Source organism: Brassica oleracea, chromosome C3 (assembly GCF_000695525.1).
Source record: "Brassica oleracea var. oleracea cultivar TO1000 chromosome C3, BOL, whole genome shotgun sequence".
In the NCBI taxonomy this organism is placed as follows: domain Eukaryota; kingdom Viridiplantae; phylum Streptophyta; class Magnoliopsida; order Brassicales; family Brassicaceae; genus Brassica; species Brassica oleracea.
The window spans coordinates 23,242,637-23,254,331 of record NC_027750.1 but is presented as its reverse complement, the minus strand read 5'-3'; the positions used below and the strand labels follow the sequence as shown (position 1 = coordinate 23,254,331).

Below are 11,695 nucleotides of genomic sequence, written 5' to 3'. Positions count from 1 at the left end.
CTCATGATCTTGATGATAATTATATTCATTATGCAAATGATTCGGTTCTTCACTATGATGACCATCCTCAAAATTATTATTACTACTACTAGCTTCATTTCCCCCATAACCCTCTCCATGTTGATACCAAATGTAGTACTGTGGTGTAAATCCTCTGTTTACTAAATGCTTCCATACAGTTTCACTACGTGCAAATTTTGAATTCTTGCATTTCCGACAGGGGCAGAACATCTTACCGCTTTCCTGTGTGATCGGTGTACAGCCCGCCTGGTGCATGAATGTCTCTAGCCCGCTCAGAAATGCGTTCGTCACCCTCCCGTCGGAATCTTTGTGCAAATACATCCAACTCCGTAACTCGTAAATACTACCGCCACCGGCCATTTTTTCTTAGATTTTTTTTTCAAATCTTTTTTTTTCTGATTTTTTTTCGGATTTTTTTTCTTCCGTTTGTGTGTTGTGAGGAAGAGAGTTGTGGGAAATGACATATATATAGAGAAATTTTCGAGTTGGGTAGTTGAAATATAACAATGATTTTACAAGGAATATTTTACATGATTTTACATGGTTTTAACATATTATTTACAACGACTTTACGACGAAATTAGGTAAGTTAAAGCACATTGAATACACGTTTTCACCTAAATATAACGGTAACATGTTTCGTTGTAATATCGATGTAATGATTACGACGTATTTCTCTTTCCACGTACATTCGTCGTAAACTTACATGGAGTTTACGACGAAATCTATTCATCGTAAATTTACATGGCGTTTACGACGAAAGTTGGATTCCTCGTAATTGCGTTGTGAACACCATGTAAATTTACGACGAAATATTTTCGTCGTAAATGTTCGTTGTTATGGGCAAGTTTTCTTGTAGTGATATATGCACATTAAAATCATATGTATACAAGTTCTTAATTGTTATTTATCTAACTTATAAAATATTTTTTAACAAACTTATAAAATATTTAATTTTTTACTTTTGGCAGAATAAGCTATCTTACTTAATCTTAAGTTGTTGTTTTTTTAATTGTTCTTATTTTATTAAACTGATTTTAGATAACATATTTTTTACTATTACTGGTTAAATTTTTTTTTTTTTTTTGACAGCAAGACATTCACAGACTCATATTGACTCTGTAAACCAAATCGGCAACTCCGCATCCATATGAACGACGAAAGACGGCTGTTTCCTAGCACTACGTGCCAAGTTATCCGCCCTTTGGTTCTCCTTGCAGGGAACATGGTTGATGTCTGAGTTGAAGAAGCTTCTTCGTAAAAGCTTGATATCTTCCAGATAGGTTTCAAATGCTGGCCATTCTTCTGGTTCCGAAACCATCTTCACCAATTGAGAACAATCTGTTGCAAACGTAACCTGAAATTGTCTTAGATTCTTCATACATTCCATTGCCCAAATCAATGCCTCCACCTCCGAATGAAGAGGTGACAGACACGTCCTTACATTCCTTGCTCCTAATAAACAATCAAAATCTGGTAAAGGTACTATAACTGGTTAAAAAAAAATAGTTCTTTTAATTAATAGTTATAAATGTGTATTTTATTTAAAAAACAAATTGTTTTTATTGTGTGATTATTTTGTTTACAAACAATTTGACCAAAACAATGGTAAAAGCCCGTTGTTATCGATTGTAAATAATTGTGACCTTGTTTTTCTCAACATTTTCGAGACATAGGGAAAGTAAGATGAAGAGCTCAGTGAGGTTGTGAATTCGTATGCGTTTGGGACATCATGAACAGGATAATCCTTCCGATTTCGCTAAATGATCATGTGTGATAACGCTACTTGTTTCCCCACCACAAAGACTAAAACCATTCTTTCTCCTCCTGCCCCTCTTGTTGTTCTTCCAACACGTCCAATGTATCCACGATCGAATCACATGGAAAATAAAAAAGCATCACATGGGCCAACCTTGAAATTTTGGGGGTTATAGAAAATTTAAGAAGAATTTTTATAGTTTGGGAGCTTAAAATTTTTCTTTTACAAATTTAGAAGTCTATTTATACATTATATTTTTAAAAAAAGATTGAAAACTTAAAAGGAATGGTTCATCCGACTTGGCCCAGGACCGGCTCTGAATCATGATCATCCATGCCAAAGAAATTATCTAGTCCACGAGAAGCTCTGCCCAGAGCCGGCAATGACCCTGAAAATCATGACTCATGAGTTTGAAACAATTATCACACAAATATTTGTTTCTCGATCATTTGGAGTCGAATTATCTTATACGTATTATATAACCACTAATATTTTATTTTAGGGGTGACGAATATTTCATCTCACTATGCTCAGACACTGGGCTTTGCCATTGTTTTCTTAGGAGGAAACACAATCGTTAATATCTTCACTGTTTCAGGCAGCATATAGCATCACAAAAATGATTAACGAAGTACCTATCCTATGTTCTAACCGTTAGACCGTTGCAGGTTTTTTCTAATGCCGCCGATATACGGATGGGCTTAGTTTTATTTGGTCCTACTTTGCGACCTCTAGTAGTTTTTTTTATCGTCTTGGCGCGATAATCTGCAGTATGCCTTTTATAGGTTCTATTCCGGGTGTTGATGTTATGTTCGTGTATCTCTCTTCTTGGTGGCATGTAGAAGAGAAAATCATCTTCATTTTTAGCTCGATGAATTTGGATGTGGCGGGTTATGATTTCTCGCTTGTCCCTCGTTTGAATCAGTCTTCTTTCCTAATATTTCTTCCTACATAGAGTGAATTGGATGAACAAGCTTCCTTGGTATTGCAAGGATCTTCCTCCCATCAAATACTCTTCTCAGCATATGGTGCAGTGTATGTGGTCATCCGGGTTACACTAGATGCAATCTTTGAAGTAGCTTATGACTTTGTTGTGATACGATTTCATATGGTTTCGTTTTATAATTTGTATCGCCATTCTATCTTTTATGTTCTTGTTGGTTTTGTCTGTTTGGGTGTCAATAATTTCTTTGTATCATTCTTTATTGGAGTGTAAACATTTTTAATATCAATGCAAGTATGGTTTGAAAAAAAAATACTCTTAAAAAAGTTATATCAGTTGAACAAAAACAAGATAAGAGACAACTTTTTTTTTTATTTTACAAAATTTAAATTTAAAACTCTTAAAGATATATATATATATAAATTTCCGTTGAACAAAAAAGAATATATGTATCAAAATAAAAATAAATGCAAGAGACTTAACATTTTTTTTTCTTTTTCCTTTTCCACAAAGGAATTAAATTCCATGAACTTATATATCATCCCACCATTCTTACCGAAACAATCTCATCAAACAAAAAAACGTTTGCCATTCTAAAAACCCTGCGCTCGCTTGACTCTCTACCTCTTCGATTTTCTACAAGCAAAGCTTTCGTTTGAAAGAGATTACTTATCATGTCTCAGCCAAACCAGAAAAACAATAATTTTAAAGACACGAAGATCTTCGTTGGAGGTTTAACCTGGAGAACATCAACAGATGATTTAAGAAACTTTTTCCAAGTAAAGTTTGGAGAGGTTATTGATGCTAATGTTGTCAGCGAGGGTCTCCCAGGAGGAAAGTTAAGATCAAAAGGCTATGGCTTTGTAAGTACTTCTTGTTTATTTCAATTCCATGCATATAATAATCTTTGATTCTTGTGAACGGTTTTGAAACTACTTGATATTGTAAAATAAAGGATTCGTCATGCATCTTCTGAATCGTGTGATTATCATAAAACTTGTGAAACTGAGCTTTTTAGTTACATATTACATGTTAAGTTTGTTCGAATTGCGTTTGGTAATACGAAACGATCCTTCTGTTTGATTTATGATTAGGTTAACCAAACAATTATTCTTATTCATAACTAGGCTTTATATTACGATTACATATACTTTCTGAATTTTTGTTACGTGCAGGTTGTTTTTAGGAATGCTGAATCTGCCAATACAGCTTGTCAACTACCGTGGCCGGTTATTGATGGAAGACAAACCAATGTCAACATGGCTTACATTGGTGCGAAGAATAACACGAACCTGTCTAACCAAAACGGTTTAATCTCTAATCTTCATCAATATTGTTTTATAGTTACCTTTTTTTGCTGCTAATTTCCAGCTTCATTAATCTTCTTCTTAAACTTCAAAATTATGTAGGTTTACTAAATCAGGCTGGACCATCGCATCAATATCAAAACGGTTTGATCTCTTATTTACACATTTTTATTTTGTTATGCGACAAAACTTTTTCATGAACAGCTTACTAATCTTCATAAACCCTAAACTTGCAGGTTTATTTAATCAGGCGGCATCGCATCAATATCAGCTAGCTTCTCACAATCCAAACCAACATTTTCCTCAGCCCTACTGGTAAATTATTTTTAGATTTTCTTAAAATAAATTAAAATCATTGTATTGTATGACTATAATGAATAACTAATCTAATTTTTATTGAACTTTTTTTTGTAATGTCTAGGGCTCCATATTATGGACACCATCCTTACATGTACAACGTTCCATGCTATTCTTACCCCACCGCCATGGTTAGTACTTAATTATGTTCCATAATATTGTGCTTTTACATTTTTTTATTGGCTTTTTCTAATTAACACTTTTTGAACATTTTATAGGTATCTGTGCAGATGCATCAGTATGTTTTAGCATATAGGATGCAACGGAACTGGGAACGGCTGAATAATCAACCAAGTGTCAAAGTTTCTGCCCCTCCTAATGCACCAATAGTTGAGAACAATGAAGAAGAGGCAGATACTGAAACAGACAGTGGTCAAGAAGGAGAGATCAATGGTGAAGACAATGACATCAATCAAGATGTAAGTGATCAAGAGTTAGAGATCAATGAAGAAGAGGTAGATGCAGATATAGAAGCCAATGAAGAAGAGGTAGATGCAGATACAGAAGCAGACAGTGATCAAGAAGGAGAGATCAGTGGGGAAGACAATGACATCGAGCAAGATGTAAATGATCAAGAGTTAGAGATCATGAGTGGAGAAGAGGATGACAACAAGCATGAAGTAGATGTAACGAAACAGCTCGGTAATGGAGTTGAAGTTACACTTGTATGTGAAGAAGAAGCTGAAAACACACCACAAGAAAATAGGAATGGTCATGAAGAAAATGGAGATCAAGAAGAAGAAGGAGAAAAACAAGAATACATTAAGGAGCGAGCAAGAGAAGCGATATAAATAGTTTAAGTCTGCTCGATCGTATTTGGAACTATGATCAAACTTAATTTTCTTATCTAAGCTTATATTAATTTACTTCATTTAGAACTAACCATTTGTCTTCTAATTTACCGCTTTGTGAAACTTATAACAATCTGTTTGTTGGAGCTAACGAATTCTACATCATGCGATTCTGTTTATTGAAGCGTTTAGCTATCTAGTTTTCAATAACTTAACTAATGTTCAATAAAAAAGAAAAAAAGATTAATTGATGCGACATTTTCTAAAGCATATGGTCTTGTAAAGATTGTAATTTTTAATAGAAGTAAAAAGACATTGTATTTTTTTCTTCTTCTTTCGATTTCTATGTTAAACAGAAGAGTTGTTTTCAATAGAAGGGAAGTTTACACTTTGTTATAGTGTGATGTCTACCAAAACTAGTTAAAGGACAATCTGGTGGAAGCTGTAAATGATCTTCTTTATACTTAACAGAGAGGAGACAAAGACCATGAGGTGGCGCAGGCAATGTATACTTTGCAAGCTCTCTCCTGTCTTTGGTTTCAAGAATCATTGGGACAATGTCTGAATCCAATGCTTCCTTTCCAACCTGAATCAGCAAAGCTACCATGTTTCTAACTTGTCTGTACATAAACCCTGAGCCTTCAACCTCAAGATGTAGAAGAGATCCCTAAAACACCAAACACACAAACAAGGTCAAAATCTTACCACACTTGCCCAAACTAACCGAAATTAACCAAACTTATCCGAAATTTTAACAAAACCAAACCAAAATATTACCGAAATCAAAAACTCATGTAGGAGTTTTAAAAACCAAACTAGCAGGATACCGAACCGAACTTTATTTCAGGTTAATTTGGTAAGATTTATGTTGAATCGAACTAGCCAAAAACCAAACTACCGCAGGCCTAATCTTTACCATTTCAATGACATCAAAACGAGAGATAGTTTTCAAAGGATCAGGCACTCCATCTTCCCTTGTAGCGTTAGCAAACGCAGAGAAATCATGCTTGCCAACAAAATGCTGTGCAGCTTCCCGCATTTTACAAGCATTCAGTTTATAAGCAGTGTGGTAAGCGAAATGACGCTGGAACGGGTCCATGAACGTGTCGCTGTATATCTGGTATCGGTAAACCTTGCTACGGCAAGAGAACCGAGCGTGGAACTCAGGAACCGCCGCACCGATCTCTCTGACACGGATGTCTTGAGGAAGTAGACCGTTTAAAGCGGCGTGGATGCTGTCCAAGGTAGTGTAATTAAAAGGAGTCACAAAATGAGCTACCTGCAATGAAAAGGGACAGATGAATCTTGAAAATTTTCCAGAGAGATTTGGGAGTTTTGAGTCGAACCTGACCCCAAGCGTGAACTCCTGCATCAGTCCTTCCAGCTCCAACAAGATGAAGCTCTTTTCTTTGGAGCTTTGTTATCTGAGTTAAGGCTTTCTCTAACATTGATTGGACCGTTGGTGGTGACTCCTGATATTGCCAACCTGAAACCAAACTCCTAGTTTCAGTTTGATATAAAGAAACAAAGATTGGTCTATGCATCCAAAGTGAAAGATCCAAAAAGATAATGGACTGATTCTAGAGCTATAAATAAGTAAAAGTCCACGGAAACATTACTAAAGACTTTAATGACTTTAAGTAAGAGTCTGTGATGTAATTCTATAGATACAATAATCAACGCACTCTCAAGGATTATGACTATTCATTTCTTATATATTGTGTTAGGGATACTGTTACAGTTCTGAAAGACGAACCTGCGAACTTGGTGCCATCGTATGCTATCACAAGTCGCCATTTAAAGCCACCAGGATCACTGACCTTTACAAAACTGTTCAAGTCAGTCTTCTGCAAAACACACAAGTTCAGATTATGTCACCAAAAAGAGCATTTCCAAGCCAACAGAGAAGTCTAAAGATAGGAGAGATAGAGAGAGATTGTTTTTGGCTCTTACGGAGATATTCTGAGGAGAAGATAGGGACCCATTGGTAAAGAGTGAAGGAGGAAGCGCTGGTGTAGCGCTACTCATCTTCTTCTTCTTCCTCTGTTTCTGTGTGTAATCTGAAAGATTCGGACTAAGGAAGTGAGGTCCCATGAAACGGTGCGTTTTGATTAGTTGTCTTGGGCCTTAATATGGGCCTTTAATTGATCTGGTTTAACATAATAGAACAGAACAGAACTCTTATCTTATTACAGAACCGAAGATACTCCGACAGTTAATAAATAAATAAAAATTCGTAAATCGTATAAATACAGACGCGAAACGCTAATCTTGTTCCTAGGTTCCTCTCTAACGTCTCTAAACGCTGCGTTTTCACGTCTCCCTTCTCTCTTACAGCCGCACGTGAACGTTTCTCTCTCTCTCTCTCTCGTCTGCCGGAGAAAAGGGCTCTGCAAATTTCGATTCTTTTCCCCCTGAAACGAGAACCCAATTCGCGATCAATCCTGTCTAACGCTGACGCAATCAACGGTAACACTGATGTCACATCTTCGAGCCCTAAGATTTAACCTTTGTTCTGTAGTAATTGTGATCTATTGCTCAATTTCGGATTCGTTGTTTTTTTTTTTTTTTTTGCGAAATTAGGGTTTATAATTTCAACGGTGGTCTGAATTTGAACTTTGCGATTTCTCTGATTTGGTTTTTCTACAGGTGTGTGTTTGGTAATGGCTACCAACAACAAAGTGATTGCTATATGTCGTTCAGGAGGAGAGTTTATAACCAACAAAGACGATGGATTGCTATCGTATTCCGGTAGTGGCGACGCCTTTGCTATAGACATCGATCAGAACACTTCGATGAGTGATTTCAAGACAGAGCTGGCTGAGTATTTCGGGTTTGGCGTGGAGACGATGACGCTCAAGTACTTCCTCCCTGGAAACAAGAAGACTCTTATCACCATCTCTAAGGATAAGGATTTCATGCGCATGGTTAAGTTCTCTGCTGATGCAGGGACTGTTGAGGTTTTCGTCATGCCTCAAGAAAGTGGTGTGGTCAATGTCTCCAACATGCCAGCTAGTAGGTAGGTACATGTTTATTGTGCCTTGTTATATATATATTCCCCTTGTTACAGCTTAATAGAAGAAGTTTTGGTGTAGAACTTGTATTTGGTCCACTGATCTGATCATTGTTAGAATTGTTCGTTAACTAGTGTGTGAACATTGGTGTTAAATTTTTTTTAATGATTTTATTGATTATATTTATTTTTAATAGATCACTAGCTAACTCATTTGACGTGTGACCAAGATGATCTGAGTTCGAATTTACATATTGAAAATGAGCTAATGAGTTAAACTGAGTTGAGCAAGCTAAATCATTTAACACCCCGGAGTTGAATAAATTTTACTGGTCAAGTAGGATAACTGCATCAAAAAGTTACAACTTTCTAGAAGTTTTAGATTAGTGTAGAAACTTGTCTTTAGTCCACTGAACTAATCATAGTTAGAATTTTTCTAACGTGTGGATTAATTTTACAGGTCAAGTAGGACTACGGCATCAGAAGGGGTTGTACCTGTGATCACTGCTGCAGGAGAAGACGACATTGTTGACGAGGACATGGCAAACGATTTTCAAATCGACTTAGCCATGCCTGACGAAAGCCCTTTACCGTGCAACTTCGTTTTGGTCGATCAGAAACACCACACTGCGATACAGCAGTGGGAGAACGTCATCACAGGCGTCGACCAACGTTTCAACAGCTTCATCGAGTTCCGTGACGCACTGCACAAGTACTCGGTGGCTCACGGTTTCGCTTACAAGTACAAGAAAAACGACAGCCACCGAGTCTCCGTCAAGTGCAAAGCCCAAGGCTGCCCGTGGCGCATCACCGCCGCGAGGCTGTCGACGACTCAGCTGATCTGCATCAAGAAAATGAACCCGAGGCACACGTGCGAGAGGGCCGTCATCAAGCCCGGATACCGCGCGACGAGAGGATGGGTGAGAACCATCTTGAAAGAGAAGCTGAAGGCCTTCCCTGACTACAAACCCAAAGACATCGCCGAGGATATAAAGAGAGAGTACGGCATTCAGCTGAACTACTCGCAGGCGTGGAGGGCCAAAGAGGTTGCTAGAGAGCAGCTCCAAGGCTCTTACAAAGAAGCCTATAGTCAGCTCCCTCTGCTCTGCGAGAAGATCAAGGAGACAAACCCCGGAAGCATCGCCGTGTTCGCTACGAAAGAAGACTCTAGCTTCCACCGTCTCTTCATATCGTTCTACGCTTCGATCTCCGGGTTCAAACAAGGCTCCAGGCCTCTCCTTTTCCTCGACAACGCCGTCCTCAACTCGAAGTACCAAGGAGTCATGCTTATAGCAACGGCCTCCGACGCCGAGGACGGCGTATTCCCAGTGGCATTCGCCGTCGTCGACGCGGAGACCGAAGAGAACTGGCTCTGGTTTCTCCAGCAGCTCAAATCCGCCTTGTCCGAGTCCAGGAGGATCACGTTCGTTGCCGATTTTCAGAACGGTCTGAAGAACGCGATCCCCCAGGTCTTCGAAGACGCGCACCACGCCTACTGTCTCCGCCAGCTGGCCGACAAGATGAATACTGATTTGAAAGGACAGTTCTCTCACGAGGCGAGGCGGTACATGCTCAACGACTTCTACTCGGTGGCCTACGCGGCAACGCCGGAGGGATACTGCAGCGCGCTGGAGAGTATGAAGAACATATCTCCCGACGCTTGTAAGTGGGTTACAGAGAGCGAGCCTCACCACTGGGCGAACGCGTTGTTCCAAGGGGAGAGGTATAACCAGATGTACTCGACGTTCGGGCTAGACTTCTACAGCTGGGTGTCTGAAGCTCATGAGTTTCCTATAACACAAATGATCGATGAGTTTAGGGCGAAGATGATGCAGTCCATCTACACGCGTCAGGTGCAGTCACGTGACTGGGTCACGACTCTGACACCAACCAACGAAGAGAAGCTTCAGAAAGAGATGGTACTTGCGCAGACGCTTCAGGTTTCTCCACCAGAAGGTAGCTTGTTCCAGGTCAACGGAGGAGACTCATCCATCAACATTGTTGATATTGATCAGTGCGATTGTGACTGCAAGATCTGGAGGCTGACGGGGTTACCTTGCAGCCACGCGGTTGCTGTGATCATGTGTATAGAGAAGAGCCCTTATGAGTACTGCTCTAGGTACTTAACGGTCGAGAGCCATAGGTTGATGTATGCGGAGTCGATTCATCCTGTGCCGAATATGGATAGGATGATGATGGAGGAGGCGGTGGAGGGGTTGGTTGCGGTGACGCCTCCGCCCACGAGGAGGACGCCGGGGAGGCCGAAGATGAAGAGGGTTGAGCCGTTGGATATGATAAAGCGGCAGCTGCAGTGTAGCAAGTGCAAGGGGCTAGGACATAACAAGAAGACGTGCAAAGCTGATTAGTTTGTATGTGTTGGTTTAGTTAAAAAGTAGATGATTTTGGATCTTGCCTTGTGTGAGTGAGTGGAAAAATAAAAATCTCGTTTGTTTTCAGACCAACGCGAGCTTTTTTTGTTTTGTTTAGCATAACTTGTTGATCTATGACACTCACATTTGAACCATATGACTTCTTCATATGACAGTTAAAGGGTTTTTTTTTATCTTTTTTTTTGAACAACCTAGGTTTTATTAATCTTTGATTCGACATTTGTGTTTCGTTGAGAACCCAAGAACAGTTGTACTATTGTAGTATTCACATATTGTATTTATGTTTTGCAAAATAATTTTATTTGTGGTTACCGGTTTATTTTGGTTTATGAGGTGCAAATAGAATGGTAACAAGTTATAAAATAGATATAACTAGTTGTAGCGCCGGGTTCATACGTTTTATTCTCTAGTGAGTTTAAAATTATTTTTTGATTCATTTGATAGTGGTTAGTGACAGGAGTGTAAGTGTTTTTCATTGATCGATTCAATAAAAGTATAATTAATAGCTGATAGTTACGCCAAATTAAATATAGTCTATACTATTATTTGCAAAGTAAAGTTTAGCAAGGGAGCTCTCACATTGAGAGTTAGAGCGGTTAATATCTATACTACCCTTAATGAATTTTATATATAATTAATTATATAATCAAAAACGAAATTTTATTAATAATATTAATTTTTTAAAAAGAATAAGATAATTCTTATATATTGTATTTTTATCTTAAAACATATTTTTCAATTATAAGATTTAAAAGAAATATATAAAAAAAATATAATAAATTAAGTGGTTAAAGTCAAGGGGAATGTTATCCTTAATGAGTTTTATATATAATTAAAACAAATTTTTATTAATAATATTAGAATTTTTAAATAAGAAAATTCTTAGATATTTTGTTGTTATCTTAAAAAAAAATCAATTATAAAAGTTAGAAAAATAACATATAAAATTTTTATAAATAAATATTAATCAACTAAATTTGTATAAAGATATTTTCTAAAATATTTCTAATATGTGAATGTTTTCTTTTAAAATTTCTGCACAATAATAAACATATATATTTTAATTAATTTTTTTTGTCATATATATATAATTTAATGTTTAATTTACTTTTTT

The 11,695-nt window shown here is 37.5% G+C and overlaps 3 protein-coding genes across 3 annotated transcripts; 2 read left to right on the top strand and 1 right to left on the bottom strand.

Annotated features, from left to right (window-relative positions):
* The first annotated feature begins 3,382 nt into the window (after nt 1-3,382).
* On the top strand, nt 3,383-5,178 carry LOC106330153 (uncharacterized RNA-binding protein C660.15-like). The gene is made up of 5 exons (XM_013768687.1): nt 3,383-3,586; nt 3,899-3,995; nt 4,267-4,345; nt 4,452-4,518; nt 4,606-5,178. The coding sequence occupies exons 1-5, from the start codon at nt 3,398-3,400 to the stop codon at nt 5,176-5,178; spliced, it is 1,005 nt and encodes a 334-aa protein (XP_013624141.1). The 5' UTR covers nt 3,383-3,397.
* Nucleotides 5,179-5,500: 322 nt separating this feature from the next.
* Nucleotides 5,501-7,235, bottom strand: LOC106332437 (tRNA pseudouridine synthase A 1). The gene is made up of 5 exons (XM_013770895.1): nt 7,132-7,235; nt 6,935-7,025; nt 6,525-6,664; nt 6,095-6,457; nt 5,501-5,845 (listed from the first exon to the last, which is right to left on the bottom strand). Exons 1-5 carry the CDS (start codon nt 7,204-7,206, stop codon nt 5,546-5,548), a joined length of 969 nt encoding a protein of 322 aa, XP_013626349.1. The 5' UTR covers nt 7,207-7,235; the 3' UTR covers nt 5,501-5,545.
* A 212-nt stretch (nt 7,236-7,447) lies between these two features.
* On the top strand, nt 7,448-10,715 carry LOC106335997. Its single transcript, XM_013774701.1, has 3 exons — nt 7,448-7,647; nt 7,828-8,197; nt 8,652-10,715. Exons 2-3 carry the CDS (start codon nt 7,842-7,844, stop codon nt 10,555-10,557), a joined length of 2,262 nt encoding a protein of 753 aa, XP_013630155.1. The 5' UTR covers nt 7,448-7,647; nt 7,828-7,841; the 3' UTR covers nt 10,558-10,715.
* Nucleotides 10,716-11,695: the final 980 nt, after the last annotated feature.

Bases quoted from the DNA above. Each gene is read 5' to 3' on its own strand.
- LOC106332437 (XM_013770895.1), bottom strand. From the start codon at position 7,206: ATGAGTAGCGCTACACCAGCGCTTCCTCCTTCACTCTTTACCAATGGG. The intron at 7,026-7,131 runs GTAAGAGCCAAA...TGTGTTTTGCAG, and splicing joins CTTCTCCTCAGAATATCTCC to AAGACTGACTTGAACAGTTT. The intron at 6,458-6,524 runs GTTCGACTCAAA...TTTTCATTGCAG, and splicing joins GAGTTCACGCTTGGGGTCAG to GTAGCTCATTTTGTGACTCC.
- LOC106335997 (XM_013774701.1), top strand. From the start codon at position 7,842: ATGGCTACCAACAACAAAGTGATTGCTATATGTCGTTCAGGAGGAGAG. The intron at 8,198-8,651 runs GTAGGTACATGT...TTAATTTTACAG, and splicing joins TCCAACATGCCAGCTAGTAG to GTCAAGTAGGACTACGGCAT.
- LOC106330153 (XM_013768687.1), top strand. From the start codon at position 3,398: ATGTCTCAGCCAAACCAGAAAAACAATAATTTTAAAGACACGAAGATC. The intron at 3,587-3,898 runs GTAAGTACTTCT...TGTTACGTGCAG, and splicing joins GATCAAAAGGCTATGGCTTT to GTTGTTTTTAGGAATGCTGA. The intron at 4,519-4,605 runs GTTAGTACTTAA...AACATTTTATAG, and splicing joins ATTCTTACCCCACCGCCATG to GTATCTGTGCAGATGCATCA.